The sequence below is a fragment of the Metarhizium robertsii genome (assembly GCF_000187425.2).
Source record: "Metarhizium robertsii ARSEF 23 chromosome Unknown MAA_Scf_4, whole genome shotgun sequence".
NCBI classification, from domain to species: domain Eukaryota; kingdom Fungi; phylum Ascomycota; class Sordariomycetes; order Hypocreales; family Clavicipitaceae; genus Metarhizium; species Metarhizium robertsii.
Genome location: NW_011942182.1, coordinates 3,231,040 through 3,248,890, shown reverse-complemented (window position 1 = coordinate 3,248,890; position 17,851 = coordinate 3,231,040). Strand labels below are relative to the sequence as shown.

The 17,851-nt window shown below is 52.1% G+C and overlaps 8 protein-coding genes across 8 annotated transcripts; 3 read left to right on the top strand and 5 right to left on the bottom strand.

Moving 5' to 3' along the window:
• Positions 1-75: 75 nt before the first annotated feature.
• On the bottom strand, positions 76-1,583 carry MAA_03107 (Alcohol acetyltransferase; the record flags this gene model as incomplete). The annotated part of the gene is made up of 2 exons (XM_007821105.1): positions 76-1,459; positions 1,519-1,583. 2 exons carry the CDS (start codon positions 1,581-1,583, stop codon positions 76-78), a joined length of 1,449 nt encoding a protein of 482 aa, XP_007819296.1.
• Positions 1,584-5,616: 4,033 nt separating this feature from the next.
• Positions 5,617-7,431, top strand: MAA_03106 (amino acid permease Dip5; the record flags this gene model as incomplete). Its single annotated transcript, XM_007821104.1, has 2 exons — positions 5,617-6,008; positions 6,108-7,431. The coding sequence occupies 2 exons, from the start codon at positions 5,617-5,619 to the stop codon at positions 7,429-7,431; spliced, it is 1,716 nt and encodes a 571-aa protein (XP_007819295.1).
• Positions 7,432-8,471: 1,040 nt separating this feature from the next.
• On the bottom strand, positions 8,472-9,032 carry MAA_03105 (preli/msf1; the record flags this gene model as incomplete). Its single annotated transcript, XM_007821103.1, has 1 exon — positions 8,472-9,032. The coding sequence occupies one exon, from the start codon at positions 9,030-9,032 to the stop codon at positions 8,472-8,474; it is 561 nt and encodes a 186-aa protein (XP_007819294.1).
• A 1,130-nt stretch (positions 9,033-10,162) lies between these two features.
• Positions 10,163-11,691, bottom strand: MAA_03104 (Peptidase M24A, methionine aminopeptidase, subfamily 2; the record flags this gene model as incomplete). Its single annotated transcript, XM_007821102.1, has 4 exons — positions 10,163-10,219; positions 10,279-10,365; positions 10,428-11,581; positions 11,649-11,691. The coding sequence occupies 4 exons, from the start codon at positions 11,689-11,691 to the stop codon at positions 10,163-10,165; spliced, it is 1,341 nt and encodes a 446-aa protein (XP_007819293.1).
• Positions 11,692-12,375: 684 nt separating this feature from the next.
• MAA_03103 (Aim12p-like protein) lies at positions 12,376-13,224 on the top strand (the record flags this gene model as incomplete). Its single annotated transcript, XM_007821101.1, has 2 exons — positions 12,376-12,451; positions 12,623-13,224. The coding sequence occupies 2 exons, from the start codon at positions 12,376-12,378 to the stop codon at positions 13,222-13,224; spliced, it is 678 nt and encodes a 225-aa protein (XP_007819292.1).
• Positions 13,225-13,387: 163 nt separating this feature from the next.
• MAA_03102 (fmHP) lies at positions 13,388-14,593 on the bottom strand (the record flags this gene model as incomplete). The annotated part of the gene is made up of 2 exons (XM_007821100.1): positions 13,388-14,074; positions 14,141-14,593. 2 exons carry the CDS (start codon positions 14,591-14,593, stop codon positions 13,388-13,390), a joined length of 1,140 nt encoding a protein of 379 aa, XP_007819291.1.
• A 582-nt stretch (positions 14,594-15,175) lies between these two features.
• Positions 15,176-15,934, top strand: MAA_11130 (uncharacterized protein; the record flags this gene model as incomplete). The annotated part of the gene is made up of 2 exons (XM_011413096.1): positions 15,176-15,298; positions 15,353-15,934. The coding sequence occupies 2 exons, from the start codon at positions 15,176-15,178 to the stop codon at positions 15,932-15,934; spliced, it is 705 nt and encodes a 234-aa protein (XP_011411398.1).
• A 532-nt stretch (positions 15,935-16,466) lies between these two features.
• MAA_03101 (Gurmarin/antimicrobial peptide) lies at positions 16,467-16,849 on the bottom strand (the record flags this gene model as incomplete). The annotated part of the gene is made up of 4 exons (XM_007821099.2): positions 16,467-16,496; positions 16,557-16,601; positions 16,656-16,685; positions 16,745-16,849. The coding sequence occupies 4 exons, from the start codon at positions 16,847-16,849 to the stop codon at positions 16,467-16,469; spliced, it is 210 nt and encodes a 69-aa protein (XP_007819290.2).
• Positions 16,850-17,851: the final 1,002 nt, after the last annotated feature.

The following is a 17,851-nucleotide window of genomic DNA, read 5'->3' as shown; positions in this document are numbered from 1 at the left end:
GTCAGCGTGCATGTTTTCGATTCAAGCGACGTGTAGTATTTTATTATTCAATACCCAATGTCCAATTATATATATTCACACCGTAGCCAGGTATTCCAACCACTCCCCAAGATCAGTGACTAGTTTCTCCACGATGAGTCCATCAACCAGTCCATCCTGCCAACTAACATCCATGCACAACGACGCCCCCTTGACCGAGATAACAGAGATGCTGATCGCCGCCCCGGACGCCTGCGCACTCAAGGTGAATCTAGCTTCCCCAACCCGCCAGCCTTCTCCGGCACATGTTCTCTCTCCGTCACGAACCGGTTCCCCGTCCAAAACACCCAAATTGGTCACAGCCCACCCTATCATACGGGGCTTGCCGACATACTTGGCCATCTGCCGCCTCCAATCTTTGACAAATCTCATCAACCCCAGAATATTATCCCTTGTGCCTTTGTCCAGCGCCGTCTGTATCTCTCGACGGACTTGCCGCGCCACAGTCCACACCGTCTCTGCCAGCATCGCCTTCCGACGGCCTGAACTACCCCCTGCGCGCTTAATGCGTTCCCGCAGGCGCGATGTCGCCCTTCTACCAAAGCAATGGTGCGTAGACGAAAACAGGTTCCCCATGGCGAGAGCAGCGCCCGCGCCCTGGACGAAGCGCCGCATGTCCAGGGCCGTCTCGGACCGGAACCCAGCTGCCTCCCGCGGCGGGATAGACGTCGCCAAGGACACGAGCGCAAGGGCGTGCAATAGCCCCGTCAGCGTGGTCCCGTGGTTCCTGCACGCTGACAAGACGCCTTGGAGGAGGCCGGCGGCGAGCTTGAGACTTCGGAGGCCCGTCTTGTAAGGGGAGGGGCGGACCGGCGCCCAGCGAGCAGGATGCGCAAACGCCGGGGGTTTGTACTCGTCCCAGAGGGCGGTGATAAGGAAGCGCGGGCCGAGGGGGAATTTGGCGCTCGTGGCGGGTGGTGGAAAAGCGCGGATGGCTGGGAGATTCAGCGTGCCGTCGTGGATGTCTGCGGAGCTGGGCGTCCCGGAGTTGAGGTGAGCCAGCAGCGATTCGTGGAAGGCTTTGCCGCTGATTCCGTCACATATGGCGTGGTTCCAGGCGAACAGGACGTCGAGCGTGCCTTCTTTCCGGGCTAGGATGACGATTCGCCATCCTGGGGTGGTATCTAGCCGCGTGAACTTTGTGTCTAGTTGCTCTTGCAGGACTTGTTCCTTGCTCGAGGCGAGAGGGCTCCTCCACGTAATGTGATGGCGGAGATTGACTGATGACAACTGCACGAATGAAGGGTCTGGCGAGTCTTCTCCGGTGATGGCGACTTGTAGAATGGGGTGCTGCAGGATTGTTTGTGCGATGGCTGCCTCGAATCTTGCTTGGGGCTGGGGGGAAGGGATGATGTATGTCACGCTGAGGACTGTGCCGACGTATTGGCCTAGGAGATGGGTTGCCGTGTGATATAGCTCTCTGGGAAGAGATTAGAGTCTGGTGGTTTATATACCTTGGGGAAAGGGGAAAGGATGTACATGTCTGCTAGTTTCCGGATGATCCGTTGTGAGGTTGATGGATGTTGCGTAGCTTGATGTGGCATTGAGAATTCGTCCCCTCTGTCGGTGTGCTTGGCGGCAAAGTTGGTGTACGGTAACTATGTGATTTTTCTGGTGATACATGAGCACAAGACGATGTCGAGAGGGCCATTGTGTGAAATTCTTATGGCTTGTAGTCGACCATGAAGTTGCGCATGATGACTCCGTAAGCATTGAACACGAAATACGCCACAGCGCAGTCAGGTCCCCCCCCGCGCAACGAAAGGCTGGTCATCGGCAAGATGTCTGCGTATTGCGAGTAGATGCCATCACTTGCTTCTACCTCTGGCAAGAGGCGCTTCTCTCTCTTTTCTACCTCTGTTCCCGTGCGCCTGTGCCCGTTAGTATTACTGCGAAATGCTCCGCGATCAAGCTATCCGTCTTTCCAAATTCGCCAGTTTTCAAATAATATTTGAGCAAACAATTTCAAGGAATAATTTTACTGTTTACCCATGTTGGGAACTCTCCTGATTAGTGCTACGTGCTGTAGCATTCCACGAAGCTGTTGTTCGGATATCACCATCTCCCCTGCTCATGATAAGTGAGCCACCAAGGCTTCATGAATTTCGTCAACTGCGCCGAGGGTATGCCTCATGCCATTGAGTGTGTGCAGCTTTTGTAGCGGACCGGGATGGGGGCCAATAAAAAGCTAAATACTAAAAGATACTTATCTTTCCTAATAAAAAATATAGAAATATAAGTACTAGGTATCTTTAAATATACATAAAGATATATTATTATACTACAATTAAATCTAATAATAAAAGTATCTGAATGTATGTATCACAGGAAAGTGGGCTCGCTAAAGTAACCTGCACCTTCGCACACTGATAGTACTCCCTGCAAATACACTGTGGAGCAACAAACAGAGCGGAACAAGCCATCCAATACGATGACTTGCACCGTACATATCTGGGCCTGTTTCCGAATGCTTCCGACAGTAAGCACCTACATGTAGGAGTGTTCCGACCGGGCGTGCTACCGACTTGCTTCATATACATACATACATCAAACCTCCCCCCGGCCCCAATGTCGAGTTTCACGACAAGTTGCTACACCGCCAGTCAGCTCGCGATACCAATAGCGAAATGTGTATCAAAACGACATGGGGAGCGTCAAAGAGTACATACTATGATGACCTCATGGTCGGCGCCAGCTTCCTCACAATGCCCCAATTAGGGAGCTTCTGCATGTTCCCCAAGCCCCTGTTGAAATTGCTCAGAGGTGCAACGACTTGGCACATGGATAACCTTGCTGGCACTTGAGAGTTCACATGAGCCATTTACATAGGCCCTCCCACTATTACATATCCAGATACTTGGCAGCGCTGACTTTGGGTCTCGGCATCCAGGGGTCCTTTGTGTTTCGCTGGCGGCAGTTTCACTTGACACGGAGAACCACGAGGTCAAAACGCCGCATACGGATGTTGAGTTTCCTGGATGTATGTTGGTTGGCGTGCAGGGTGCGACACAGAGGGGGCATGTCCCGTCGGGTGTATTTGGCCTTTCGGGTGGCTTCCTGGTCGTTTCTAGAAGAACCGTTGACAGAATAGAACAATTTTCCCCAAGTGACTCTTGGCTATATCAGAGGTGCGCTTGATTACGCCACTTCTCCTATGGCTGAGCTTGGCTCTGGGAAATATTGGCAGAGAGCCTCGCCAAGGCGGGTGGTTGCGCTGAAGGGCGCCTTCAAGATCTTGCCATCTTTCTCCTGAGGCTGAATCAGGAACCATTGTGCATCGTGGCTCAAAATGCATCAGCTTGATGGTTGCGACGGTGCCTTTGCAAGTACTTCGTACGGAGTAGTGCATCTCTGAGCATTTCCCACGCGCCACGCAATATCGATGTCTCACAGTCAGACCGTCTCAGAGGGTGAGAAAGCCTTTTAGGTCAATGCTGGCGACGATTATTCGCGGTGACTGCCGGAGACGCCGCGCGAGTCGCATTTATCCGCCACCAATCCACCTGGAAACAACCCAGCTGCGCCATTTGATACTAGCACACGCCGCACCAGTGCGTCTGGCTGGACAAGCTTATCCTCAACCTTGGCCAACATGGGTGTAGCGGCAGAAGTGGCTTGTGGCCGGAAATCTTCACTGTCGCGATCACAGTCAGCCTTTACCGGGTTGGCTGACATTCCTGCTGTGGTTAGCAGCCGTTTCCGTGCATGGCATACATACCTTCGCCATCCAGCTTGTCCAACGCGCATTTCCATACCAGCTTTTGCCAAGCCCCTCATTTGGGAGGTTAGCAGGAGTGTCTGGCTGTTGTGCTCTTCTCCACCGGCTCCAGATGTTGTTTTCCTGCTCTTGGCCCCCTGGCCCCCCGCGATAAGAAGTTATGGGACTGGGGAACCTGGATCCTGGGACCAAGATGGCTTCAGAGGCGCGCGGTGAGCATGGTTTTTGAGTAGTAGCATCCTCTCAACCACTGGCACTGTGGAGGACCACGATATGCATCAGCCAATGCTACTGCAACAAAACCTCTGCACTATCAACAGCACTTCGCGCTGCGGGGTCAAAGACGCTTGGTGGTAAAAACTTGAATTGCGCCTTATCTCAAGCTTTTTCTTGGCCCTCCACTTGGTCTTCTAGAACTGCTTCATCGCGTTGTGGGGTTCGGGGATCAGACTGGGGTGGCGTAGAGGAACGACTCGTGTTCAGCACAAATCATCGGACAGAATCGTAGCGTTCGCGAAAACTCGCGCAGTATGCCCAGATTAAGCAGTCCGTTTGAGAAGAGAAATAAATCGGTGGTGGTTGGCAGTGGCTGATGTGGGATCGCCGCCAACAGGGCTGTGGCCCGACACCAGAAGACCAAGGATCTCACCAACGGTATTGCATGTCGCGCAACTACTTGAAGTTAGTATCCATTCGGGTTTATTCATGCGTTGGATACATACATACATACATTGTCTTGGCGGCATGTTGTCAATGTCTCTCCCATAATAGCTGGGCTGCAACGGCAAGAATGAAGTCCAAGATTCAGCCCACCTCCGCAAGCAAAAGTGTTGCACTGACCCATATGTCTGCAATCGGCCCACGTTTTGGCCATCCATTTCGGCTCGTCAGCAAGCAGCAAGGATGATGGCCCGTTGATGACAATTGCGGAGAAGCTTGCCCCCAATCCGAGGCTGATGGATGCTTGGTTCACCTACATCTTCATGTCACTAGGCCCCCTATTACGAAAAAGAAAAGCCGACTTTGGCAACAAGGCTCGTTTGCCCAGGCCTCGTCGAAAATTCCGCCGTGGGTAAAGAACGTTCAATGTTGCGTGCGGCGTGGCCTTGGCTGTTGGGGGATCTGTGGACAAAACAAGCCTCCCCGAGATGGAGGGCCTAATGACCTCTCCACTCACACCACGACTACGCCACCCAGGGTTGCTTGGTTTCGTCCGACCCTGGTCAGCTTTCGACCGGACCTTTCCAGACCTCGTTCTGCCAACCAGCTCTGTGCTGACCTTGCAAGTGCGCTTACCTTGGGGTGAACATGTTGACAATTCAAGGACTTGTCTCCACGACTTGTGGGTTAGAGTCCGGGGTTCATCTTGGCCAACATGGCCAATTGTGTGTATCGTGACAGGAAGAGGAGGGCTCGGATGGGCGACCGAGTATACATAAATATACAAGAAGACGGATGGCCTCCCCAATCATCAAAGAGCGCCACCCCAAAGTCTTCTAGCGAGGTGCCCCATGGACTTTGTGCCTGCACAAGGACAGGATTGCATCAGTCGTTGTGAGCCTTGGTGATTAGGCCCTTCAGCCGCACTGTCTAGGTCCGTCGAGGTTATCAGCAATAAGAAACGATACCTTCCTCGTTCGTTAGCCTCGCCGAGATCCTTGCACTGCGTCTGCTGAGCACAGAACTTTCTTCGGCAGGAGCCACCAAAGACTACTCAAGTTTCCCCTCGTCACGCGACTTCTTTCTTGCTGCACCTGTTCACATATTTAATTCTCTCTTCAACATCGCAGTTGCCAGTCCTTGAAACCCTTCTCCATTCCACCGTTGGCCACGCATCGATACGCGGCCCAACCGTCGTCATGAATTCCGAGGGTATTTATGCCCGTCCGGGCAAGGGTGATAGCGATCCTGAGAAAGCAAGCATTCGGCACAACCAGTATGACAATGTCGAGATTCGTGGTTTGGAGACGTCGCCCGAGACCATGCTTCACAAAGGACTCAAGGCTCGTCACATCACCATGATTGCCATTGGTGGTGCTCTGGGAACTGGTCTCATTGTCGGAACTGGTAAAGCTCTTGCCCAGGCTGGGCCTGGGTCTCTCTTCATTTCGTACACCTTTGTCGGCTTGCTCGTCTTCATGGTTATGGCCGGTCTTGGTGAAATGGCTGCCTGGTTGCCCTTGAGTTCTGGTTTCACCGGCTATGCCACCCGGTACTGTCATCCTTCTCTTGGTTTCGCGCTTGGATGGTGGTAAGTTGGCTCTCCTTTGCTTTGGCCCGTTACTCTTCGCTCCCTTACTAGCATCTTAAAGTCGATTGGCCCACATACACTGACGCGAACCCTCAATAGCTACTGGATGAAGTACATTATTGTGACTCCGAATCAGCTTACGGCCGCTTCACTCGTCATTTCTTTCTGGGTACCTCGCGAGAGGGTTAATCCAGGTGTCTTTGTCGCCATTTTCCTCGTTGCCATTGTCTGTATCAATTACTTTGGAGGAATCAAATTCTTCGGCGAGTTTGAATTCTGGCTGTCCTCGTTCAAGGTTATCGTGGTGATTGGCATTATTCTTTTTGCCCTCATCATTGCCTGCGGCGGCGGGCCGAACCATGATGCCAGTGGCTTCAGGTATTGGAACGACCCTGGCGCTTTTGCGCAGCTATACAAATCTGGTCCTCATGGTGCCCTCGGCAAATTTTTGGGATTTTGGTCCGTCATGGTCAACGCTACCTTTGCCTATCTTGGAACTGAGCTCGTCGGTGTAACTGCCGCCGAAGCCCAGAACCCGCGTCGATCCATTCCCAAGGCTATTAAGCTTACCTTCTACCGTATCTTGTTCTTTTACTGCCTCAGCGTTCTACTCGTGGGCATGATTGTTCCTTACAATCACGAGAAGCTCGCATTTGCCAACAAGCAGACGACCGGAGCCAGCGCCAGTCCTTTCGTCGTCGCCGCCACTATTGCCGGTGTCTCTGGCTTGCCTCATATTATCAATGCTTGCATTTGCGTCTTCGTCTTCTCTGCCGCCAACTCGGATCTGTACATTGCAAGCCGAACCCTGTACGGTCTTGCAAGTGATCGCTCTGCTCCCGCCATCTTCCGTCGCACTGACAGCCGGGGTGTTCCCGTGTATGCCCTCGCTGTCGGTACCGCGTTTGCTTGCTTGGCCTTCATGGTTGTTTCCGATGACTCTAAAAAAGTCTTTGGATACTTTGTGAATCTGACTACCATCTTTGGCCTCCTGTCTTGGATCTCCCTCTTGGTCACTTATATCTACTTCCTAAAGGCTCGTCGCGCACAGAACATTTCTGACAGCGTTATGCCTTATGTCGCCCCTCAGGGTCTCATTGGGACCTACATTGCTCTTTTCTTCTGCATCCTTATCCTCCTCACCAAGAATTTCGATGTCTTTATTCACCATGACGGCATAACCTTCGATTATCAAAACTTTATCACGGGTTATCTGGGTGTCCCTCTTTACCTAATTCTTCTATTTGGACACATGATGGTCACTAAGAGCCGGGGAGTAGGGGCACACGAGGCCGACTTTTACGCTGGAAAGGACATTGTTGACCAGGAGGAGAGCGACTTCTTGGATCTTCAAAAGGAAAAGATCGCCGCCAGCACCGGATGGTCCAAATTTTATAACCGCTATGTATCATGGCTGTTTTAGATGGAAATTGCGAGGGTCTATGTATTGGATGCACGCACATGGGTTAGTTATGACTTGGCATGATCACACAGAGGTAGATACCAGAAGTTTTTCGTTTTAACGACTCTTACATCGTTGCCATTTTTCCAGTGAAGTCTACCATGCCGTGTCCAAAAGAGGATGCATCGACGGGTCCCGCTGACATGTCTCAAGTCACATCCATCATTTCGATATACACAAGATTCCACCCTCAGACCCTTAGCTACAAAAACAATACAGCGAATGATGTCCCTTCCGCCAAGTCCAATCCAGACCACAGTCAGAGATTTTACAACGGTCGTCATGACCCATCCCGGAGCGTTGTCTAATGTATTGTATGCCCTGCAATCCGGCCCACTGCTTATCTACGCACGCTTTCCCACGGTCCCTTGGGCCTTGGCAGACCGAAACCTCCGCTCATAGTGGGGGTGATACGGGTTGTTGCATGAAGGGGCTATCGAGAAAATTCGGTCCCCAGTTGCAAATTAATGATAACGGACAGTCATGCGAATCGCAATGTTTGTAATTGGGATTAGCAGATATATTTGCATAAGGCGGTTGCGTATCTGCTTGGATCACGCATGAAGTCGGTGGGTTTCGTTTTCAAAAGATGATTGGTTCACAAGGCGGTTTCAGAGTGCAAAACCAGTTAGTCGTAGAAGGCTCCCGAAGGAAGGGAATCTATTCTTCTATCATTACCCGCGCTTCTCGCGAACCTCTATGCTCGGGTATTATAAACCACATCAAGACGTCAAAGTGAAACAAAACCATAAAACCCATTGTATAAGCCTCCCTAACGCCGGTGCTGAAAAATGCTGCAAAAAGTAAAGCTCTCTCCTGTTTTGGTCGTGTTCGCGGCAGAGCTATTATAAAACGCCATTTCCAAAGATTTTTTTTTCGTCCGTCGACAAATGAAAAGGGCCCCCGATTCTAAAAAGATTTTCGTACACTAGTGCGGAGAGATCATTGTACACGGAAGATGAGCGGGTCGTGAAGCGGTCGAGGGGGAATTTGATTGCGAGTTACAGGAGGGCTCGCTGGCGGGCCTTCTCCTCGGCGAAGACGATGCGGCTCATTTCCAGGACGCGCTCGAAGCCCTCGCGGCCCTTGACGGCGTTTTCCTTGAAGCGCGTCACGAGGGTGTCTTCGATGCTGTTCTTGATTCGCTGCCAGCCGCCGCAGAGGGCGGTGACGCGCGCCGACTGCTGGAACTGCGTCTGGTGGTTGCCGAGGGGGGTGTAGGTGACTTCCTCCTGGACGTTGACGAGGTTGCTCCACGTCAGGTTCTGGCTGACCATGGTGAGGGTCTTGCGGGCCGGGTCGACGTAGGACGCCTCGAAGACATAGCTCACGTCCATCGAGTTGCCCATCAAGGTCTTGAGCCAGTCGGGCGCCGACTGCTTACAGGTGATGAGGCGTTCGGTGCGGAGGATGCCCGTCTCGGGGTCGACGGTGCGGGAGAGCGTGTCCACGGCGATGACGTGCTCTGACTTGTTGTTCCATGGGCCGTACTTCCGCCAGTTGGCGGTTGATACTTCGTCCCAGGAGTAGTTGTACGTGACGGCGTTGGAGAAGACCTTCATTGTGGAATGGTGTATGTGGTAGCGTTCGAGTGCTAGTGTCCTGTTTGGGAGATAGGAGTCTCTATCGCAAGTCTAAGAAATCTTCTGTAGACTGGTTGTGAACTAGTTGTGCGCGAGTCCGATCCGATTGTTGATGGCGCCAAGCTTGTGACTCAATCTGATACGCGTAGTCGTCTCGAGACAATGAAATCTATACCGAAAGAAAAGAAAAGACGACTCGCCGAACAAAAAGAGAAAAAGCAACGCTCACGGTCGTAGATGTGCCAAACAAAAGGGGCGAGCAAACCGTGTGATGACTGATTGCTGAACGTTGATAAAACGAGGTTTTTTCCTTCAGGAGAAGAAAAGTCCGGATTTGCAGGGGGGCGAAGAGGCCGTAGATAAATTTGCCTGAGGTGCCACACATGTGAGAGGCTTGAACCTCCGCCCGGCCTACTTCGGAGTGTGCACGCGTGCAGACAAGTTTTTTTACAGTGCCACAGTCGCTTACTATTCCTGTTTGGGGTGACACTAAACCCGATATAGGTGATTTCGTCTTTGCAACGCGATAAAGCACCGGGAGCAGAAATTTTACTCCGCGGTCCTGATTGGCTCGGGCGTCTGGAGGCTCAGTGGCCGACACGGTCTGCCCGTGAACGGCAGCAGAAGATAAGCACCCCGGCACTCGGGAACAAGTTTGCGTGCGGAGATGATTGGTTTCTGGAGAAGCTCGGGGTGGCAAGGGCGGAGGAAGGTGCGAGATCTGAAATGCGAGCTCGATGGCTTGGGTCACGGCATCCCGGTAACTGCCATTCTGTCAATTGTGCTATATCGGGAGTATCAGAGAGCTTATTTCTCGGAAGGAGGTTGGCAAGTGCACATAGGTTCTTGGAGTGCTCCCGCTGTGATGTGTGGTCACTGGATGACCTCGGCGTTGCGGTTATCGCCAAGGGAGGTTGCAGCCTATGAACTTCCTCCACCTTCGGTTTCAACGCAAACACCGACTGTAGCCGCGGCTACAACCAACATCATCCGTAATGCTCTCACTTGGCATCAATCCGGGTTTGCGTGCGCACGATCAACTCCATCATGGTTTAACAAACAGGACAGTCTTATTTCAGATGCTATCTTATGTCTGAAGATTACACAGCTTAGTAGTCGTCTCCCCGGCTGATGACCTCTTTCACGGTTGGCCGAATCAAGATAGTCTTTGACCATTGTTAGCATACACGATGCAAGAATTGTCTTGTAGAGAGTTGCAACTTACGTGCTCGAATTGAGCAGTATATGAGCCCTTCTTGTCACACAACGGCGGGTAAGCCTCGACAATGCCGCTGTTAACCAAGCTGTTCAGCTGCACCACAGTTAGCGGCTGCATAAGTCCCGTTACGTCAAAAAGAAATAGGTTGCACTCACCCCGAGCAAGTACTTGTCCTGGCCCAAGCGGTCCAGGTAACGACGGCAGAAAGGCAGGGTGCCAAAGTTCTTGTTAATCACGTTGAGCAGCGTTTTGGCTGAGCTCAGACGAAGGTCAACGTGCTGGACGTCTGCGTTCTTGGCGTAGTGGGAAACCTCCATGTCGTCTCTGACGTAGCCGTTACCGGTGCTCCCAAAAGTCTCGATAGCAAAAACATCACCTTCTTCCATCTTAGTCTGGTCGTTGCTCTTGACTATAGGCACGGCCTTGGTACCATGAATGCTGTAAGGCAAAATGTTATGGCCCGTCAGGTTGCGGATACTCTTTACGGGGTATGTAGTGCCATCAATCTCCACCTCGAAGCTCTCCATGGTCTCCTGAATGACGCTTCCGATTTCACCGACACGGGCATCAATACCCGCCTCGCGGATACCAGCGTTTGTGGCTTCCTTGACAGCCTTGAGCAGGTTGTCGTATTTGGATTCAAAGGCCACAGTAAAAGCAGAGTCGACAATTCGGCCATTGACGTGGACACCAAAGTCGACCTTCATAACATCATCCTGCTGTAGAACCATCTTGTTGCCAGCATTGGGCGTGTAGTGTGCAGCGCAGTGGTTCAAGCTGAGGCCGCACGGGAAACCCATACCAGCAACCATAGCATCGCCCTCAGTTAATCCAGAGTGACCAGTAAGAGATCTGACACTATTCTCGATGGTTTCGGCAATTTCGGTCAAGGTCTGGCCGGGCTTGATGGACTTTTGAGCATATTGGCGAACCTGTCTGTGGATCTCGGCAGCCTCGCGGTAATCGTTCAGAAACTCCGTGTTCAAGTTGTCCAGGTGGCGTTTTTCCTCATTGGTAGTTCGGTAACGGTTCTCGTCTTTATACTCGACTTCCTCGCCCTTGGGATAGCTCTTGTTGGGGAATAGCTGGCTCACCATGACGCTAGGTGGCTCCGTCTGGGCTGTAGGGTTCTTCTTCTTCTTCTTGGGCTTTCTCTTCTTCTTCTTTTTAGCAGCCCCAGTGGCTCCATCGGCCCCGTTGCCGGCAGCATTCTCCTCGGCGTCGTCGTCAGAATCCTCTGCGTGGTCGTCGTCGTCGCCAGCAGGCGCAGGCTTTCCGCCCTTGCCGTTTGCCTTTGCGGCTTCGTTCACTACAGATGGAGCTCAAGGTTAATCATGAAGTATGCAGTGCAAATGCTCAAACAATCTGAAATGTACCTTTCAGCTCTTTGAGAGCGTCGGTGGGAACTTGGGCTGCCATATTGACGACGTTTTTTGATCGGTGAAGTGGGGAGAATCGATCATCATTGCACTCCAAAAAAAGTTGATGAATGACCCTATGCCCAAAGTACCCCGCCACTTTAAACTGGCAGCAAGCGACAAAAATAGTCGAACAAGATTCTGGCCAGATTTGCCCCACCTCAGGACGGGCCTGTACAATTTATTTTTGTCAGCAAACGCTCCGCGTTCACATTGCGTAACAGATAGTATCAGCGACCGCTTCTTCATTCCTTGTTGAAATTTCTAGGTCCTTGAATTGACTATGAGAAGATGTATACCAGTGAGGGCAGATGCCAACTCGCCAGGTACCTAGGTACCTAGGAATGTAGGTATGAGCACGTGCCTAGCAAACGCCCGAACGTTTAGGCGCAATTCGAAGAATGACATTCATGTAGTTGGCATCGCGGCAGTATGGAATTCTCTGAATTAACAAACGCGAGTACACCAGCTAGGTAGCTTACTTAGGGGTTCATAGCTATATATTGAACAGCGAGCGACTTTTTGTACATGGCCTTCGTCCCTAAAACTGACATCACAGCTCCATATGTGGGGCCAGGGACGTGGGGTTAATGGGTGTCGGGAGGTTGAGCGCCAGCTCCAACAACCTCGGATTACTTCCTCTTCCTCAAAATCCCGGTATTTATTTCAGTCATACCGTCTCAAAATGGACACTCAGGTCCAAAAATTAGTCGACAAAGCATGGGACAGGTATCAACAACTGGCTCCTGGACAGAGGCTTTGTAAGTTCACTCCCAAGCTTAAGACTCACTCCCTCACCCTACACGAAGCCCATCACCAATGACTGACACGATACGCTGCGTTCAACAGTAATTGGCATCGGAGGTATCCCCGGATCAGGCAAGACATCAAAAAAAATCTATCTGCATGTTTACAAACGTTAACCATCTCAGGTAAAACAACACTCTCACAAGTCGTCTCTAAAAGACTCAACGAATATGCCGCCAAGACCTCGCCCAGCACTCCTCCGCCAGCAACATACGTTCCCATGGACGGCTTCCATTTCACCCGGGACGCGCTTTCCGCCATGCCGGATCCCGCCAATGCTCACGCCCGCCGCGGCGCAGCATTCACCTTTGACGCAGCCAAATTCCTCACCTTGATCCAAAAACTTCGGGAACCGATATCGGAGCAACCCATTCTTGCACCATCGTTTGATCATGCTATCAAAGACCCCAAGGAGGACGATATAACCGTATTGCCGACGCATAAGATGGTCATCTTGGAAGGCAACTATCTCGCGTTGGACAAGGACGTCTGGCGGGACGCCGCTGCCTTATTTGATGAGCTGTGGTTTGTAGAAGTAGAATTCGAAGTGGCGAGGAAGAGATTAAGGGAGCGACATGTCCGAGCGGGGATAGTCAAAACGATAGAAGAGGGGGACAAGAGAGCCGTCGAGAATGATCTCGTGAACGGAGCAGAAATTATGGCACAGCGGCTGGGGGTAGACGAGGTTGTGCGGAGCGAGGAGGACGGATCATGGGTTCATGACTGACGACGTTGAAGAAGAAAGACATCTTGTGTATTACCTAGACATTTTTGCTCATCATGATGGCTAATCTGAGAATAAGACACGGCACAAAAGAGACCCAAAGATTTGCTGCAAAATCACAATACGCTGGCTGTCGATGCTCAAACACATTTGCTCGTTATACTCGTCACACCTCGTCAGCCTCCTTCGACTCGCTCAGCTTCCTCATCTGGCTGGCCATGGTCAACCCCATCCCCTTCCTCGACTGCAACGCCTTCACCCACGCGTCCTGGTCCTTGATCGGGAGCTCCTGCGCATCCAGGCCCAGCACCTCCATGAGCTCTGGAATCTCGGCGTGGTCGCGCGTCGTCCTCATCCGATGACACCAGGTGACCCTCTTCTCCTCCACGGGTCCGTCATCTCCGAGATCTCTGCTGCCGCTGCTCGCGCCCTCGATCGACCCCATGGCCGTGGGCCGCTCGTCTTTGGGCGTCGTGATCGGCGTGACAATATCAAGTGGCTCAAAGAGGAACTCGCCACCTACCTGGCGCTGGTCCCCGGACTTGAGAGACAGCCCCTTGGGGAGGACCCTGAGTCCCTGGCCGATGCTGTCCAGAGCGCTCTTCCACATGCTCTTCCTCATGTACGCGGGCTTGGAGCCCAGCGCAAGCGTCTTGGTCATGCCGAGCGCGTCGAAGAGTGCCCGTGTGGGGTCGGTGTACAGCGGGAATGGGCAGTTGGTCGCCTCGATGTACATGTTGATGAGGGCCGGGTCGCCGCATCCCACGACGACGATGAAGGTGCTGACGGGGAGTTGGAGGAGGGCCTCGGGGGTAATTGATTCCGATAGTGTGCGGAGGTATTCCTGGCAGTTCTATGCCTTGGAGTCAGTAGCTATTGGTGTTATAGAGACAAACGGACATTCGAAAAGGCTACCTACGCCACAGAAGAAGTGTCGGATGAACACAACTAGCACCCGTCTCGCTACATTGTTCCCACTATACAAGCTCTTGAATGTCTTGGACTTGCCGTCTCGGTCAAGGACAATGTAGTCCTCTATGCTCTTGATCGTTTCGGCTGAGGGCAGCACGTTGTTGGTGGTAACCTCGCCGTTAAAGTCCTCTGGTTTGGTCTTGTCGATGTCAACCGCCGGCTGGGGCTTAGAGGCAGGAGCGGCAACTTGATCGGTTGGAATTGCAGCCCCTACAGCAGCGGTTGCAGCCCCGTCATCGGCCATCTTCGATTCTTTCTCCTCGGTCGCAATGTCGCCCTTTGGAGTCGGAGGTGATGGGGCGGCAGTCGGTGTCACTGGTGCATCTGGAGCTGTATCGTGCTGTTCCTTGGGCGGGGCATCGGTTGGCATACCGGAACCTGCTGTGCAGGAGGCCTCCATTCTGTACTGCTCGCTTGTGCGACACTTTTGGCGCGCAAGGTGACGAGGTGACGGATGGGTTGAAGGGAGCAGAAGCAGAGGCGAAAGCAGTTCCAATAATCAGGGGCTCTGAAGCTGTTGTCGGTTTCTCATTTGTGTGGTCTGACTGTCAGAGCTTGAGATGTGCGGCTAGTTCGTTCCAAGCCAGCATAGCGCACGCCGACCAACGGCAGTGCGGCCCAAGGCCCGACGGTGGCCCAAGTTTGAACCAGACCAGACATGAATCAATGTCAACCGCACGAGTAGTTAGTAGGTGATGTCTCGACTCTGGTGCCCCTGACCAAACAAACAGTGCTGTCGGGCCGCGCCGGCGGGCTCAGCTGGGGCAGGTCGAGATACAGTAATGTTCTTGTCCAAGCAAATGCCAATGTACAATGGAATTCTCCAAATTTTGTTTCAGCCCCAAGCCCTCTGCTGTGTACAGGGATGGACGCTCGCCGTGGCCGTCGCTGTCACCATCTCGGCCTCAGCCGCACTAACCTGTGACGCCCCAACGTCTGCATTTCTATTTCTATTTTGCTCTCTTCTTCCAACATATCCACCATGGCAGACATTTCCGAATCTCTGGTGGCATCGCTGGCCGAGACTCTCGACGCAGCTGGGGCTCCCTGCATCCTCTGGGGTCAATTCCTACTCAATGTGCATGGCATTCCATCGACCATTGGCGTATGTATTCCTCTCCATGGGACCACGTTAGACATTGGCTAAATTTGAGCCAAGTCAATAGACTTTATTGTTCCCGAGTCCCGCTTAGCTGAAGCAATACCAGCACTTGAAAACGCTAGAAACCTTGCGCATTGCCCAGACAAAAATGCATGTCCTTGGAGCCCCCAGCGCCGAAAGGCAATAGAGCCAGTTTTTCACATGCATCTCGGGGACTCTGCCCGGACAGTTACTTTGTATCCCCATTGCCAGATTCTCTGGTTTCTGCCACAAATGAATAGTTCCTTACCGTCCTCAGGGCAGCCGCAGCTGGAACTGCCCCAGCATCTGACGCTCGCATCCAGCTCGGCAGACCTCCCGCCACAGCGGCCAGGTCATGGGTCTGGTTTCTTCACGACAGTCGAGTATCCCGTCGTCGTCTTGAGACTGCATGCTTTGCTGGAGGTGTACATTCGACTATATTTACGCGACAGAAAGAGGCGAGATGGTGCCTACGCAAGGCATTCCGTCAAACTCTTGACGCCGTGTATCGATGACGAGGAACTTCCTGGCTCACGGGAGATTTCGGATCGCATCAAAAGATATTACAAAACCCTGGCAAACGGAGACGAAATTATTCTCGGACGTAGTGGCATGTAGCTCTGGTTTCACCCAAAATGCTTGCCCGCGAATATGTACTAGCATTGAAGATTGTCTTCAGCTACATTATATATAAGAGGCATACTTTACTCCCCAGGCCCGGGTTCCTCTCTCTGACTTCCCATCATCTTTGGACTTTTCTGTGAAGGGTGTCCGTCTCACCACACATTACGGAAGAAGCAATACTGTTACAACTCGCCACTGCGAAAGCCTCGCAAGAGATTGGAAAGCGACACAATGAAAGCTGGGGCATGTCATGCACAATCTTCACGGTCACACTTGAATAGAGACGGAATTGCTATGCCCGCTACTGCGTACTCCGGGCTAGCATCACGACGGGCATCGCAAACGAATGTGGGGGTTTCCTCCGTGTTTTATTCACCTCGATACGCAACTGTCAAAACAAAAACACAACAAAAACAAAACGAAACGGCACAGCCGTGTCTATTTCTCAAAAATAGCAAAATCCTGATCCATAACTGCAATGAAGACTCTGGCTAGTCTCCGCCACTGGCGCGATCTTGCGAGCGGCCTAGATCTTAGGCTTATCCGTGCAGGATCCCTGATACCGTCTGGTCAGTGTTCTGACGGCCTTCTAAGAAAAGGCTGTTTCAATACTCACCTCAGTCATATTCTCCCATATGATGCAGAATTTGCTGCAGCAGGTCTAGTCGTTGGTTAGCAGCGGAGGTTTTCCCTACCAAAGGGATTTATAACGTACGTCTTCGCGACGACACTTTTCACCATTTTTCTATACAATTTCTATTAGTAAAATTTCGAATGGCAAGGCGGCAAAGGTGCAATTTTTACCAAGCACTGGCCGTCTCGGGGAGCAAGACCCTCGTCTCGGGGGGTAAGACTCTCGTAGGCCATGGCGGTGGCAGAGAGGGCGAGGATGACTACACCGAACTTCATGGTGGCGAAGGAAGAAGACTGAGTCTTTGAAATTGATGAGTGTTGTTTAGAGTGTTTGAAGTGATGGTATCGGAAATGATGCTGAATGTGCTTGCTTGCTTCTGTTCAAGAAGAGGGCAAGCGGCCTTACTTATAGCTGCCTTGCCACGCTCTCTGGCCGTGCCAGCGCTGAGCATTCCGACTCACACCGGCAGCAAAGACGCATCATGCTTGGCTCTCCTGCTTCGGAAGTTGTGGCAAAACATCGCCGTCTTTTGTGTTCTGTTTGTTGCATGACGCAAATTCGGCATTCGGACACAGTTGGTATAAGCAGCGTCACAAAACCCTCCCACGGGGTCGCAGCGAAACTACCTCGTGGCCTGCATTTTGTCCTGTGCGCCGGTCAGCTCTTGCAATTCCCAACGGTGTTGGCTTGCATTTTCATTGTAGTCGAGTGCCGCAGCTCATCCTGGCGATCGCATGGTCAGGTCGCATACATGGCCCAACAAACGACCCGAGCTCGAACCAACCCATCCCCTTGGCATTTCACTCACAGACGGCCAAGTACTTGCCTTGGTGTCAGATCTTTCTGGATGATTGCGTATCGGGCCAGCGAGCCAAGTCTTGCCTCAGGTGTATGATGTATGGTTTTCACATCGGCCATCGGAGGAAGATTGCGGAATTCTATTGTTTTTCTCTTTGGAGACCTCCTGTCTCTCCTGGATTGGGAGTTCTCTTTTGACACGTGTTTTTCTTTTTTTAGGTGCATACGTATTTCCTGACAGCATGCAAAAGTCACGATTGTAATGCTGGGCACCACAATCAGCACGACAGACCTTGGGTCTGTTCGCCGTGGTGCCGCGGGTGTAAGGAGAATTTTGGGCATCCCGAATATTTCAAATCCATTTACACTGTATAATCTGTTTGTTCATCACGGTACACTGATCCTCTGTTGAACTAGGTTGCTTTTCACTTGTTGGCCGGCAGGCATGTTCCGGAATCGATGCTTTGTGTTTGTCGCAG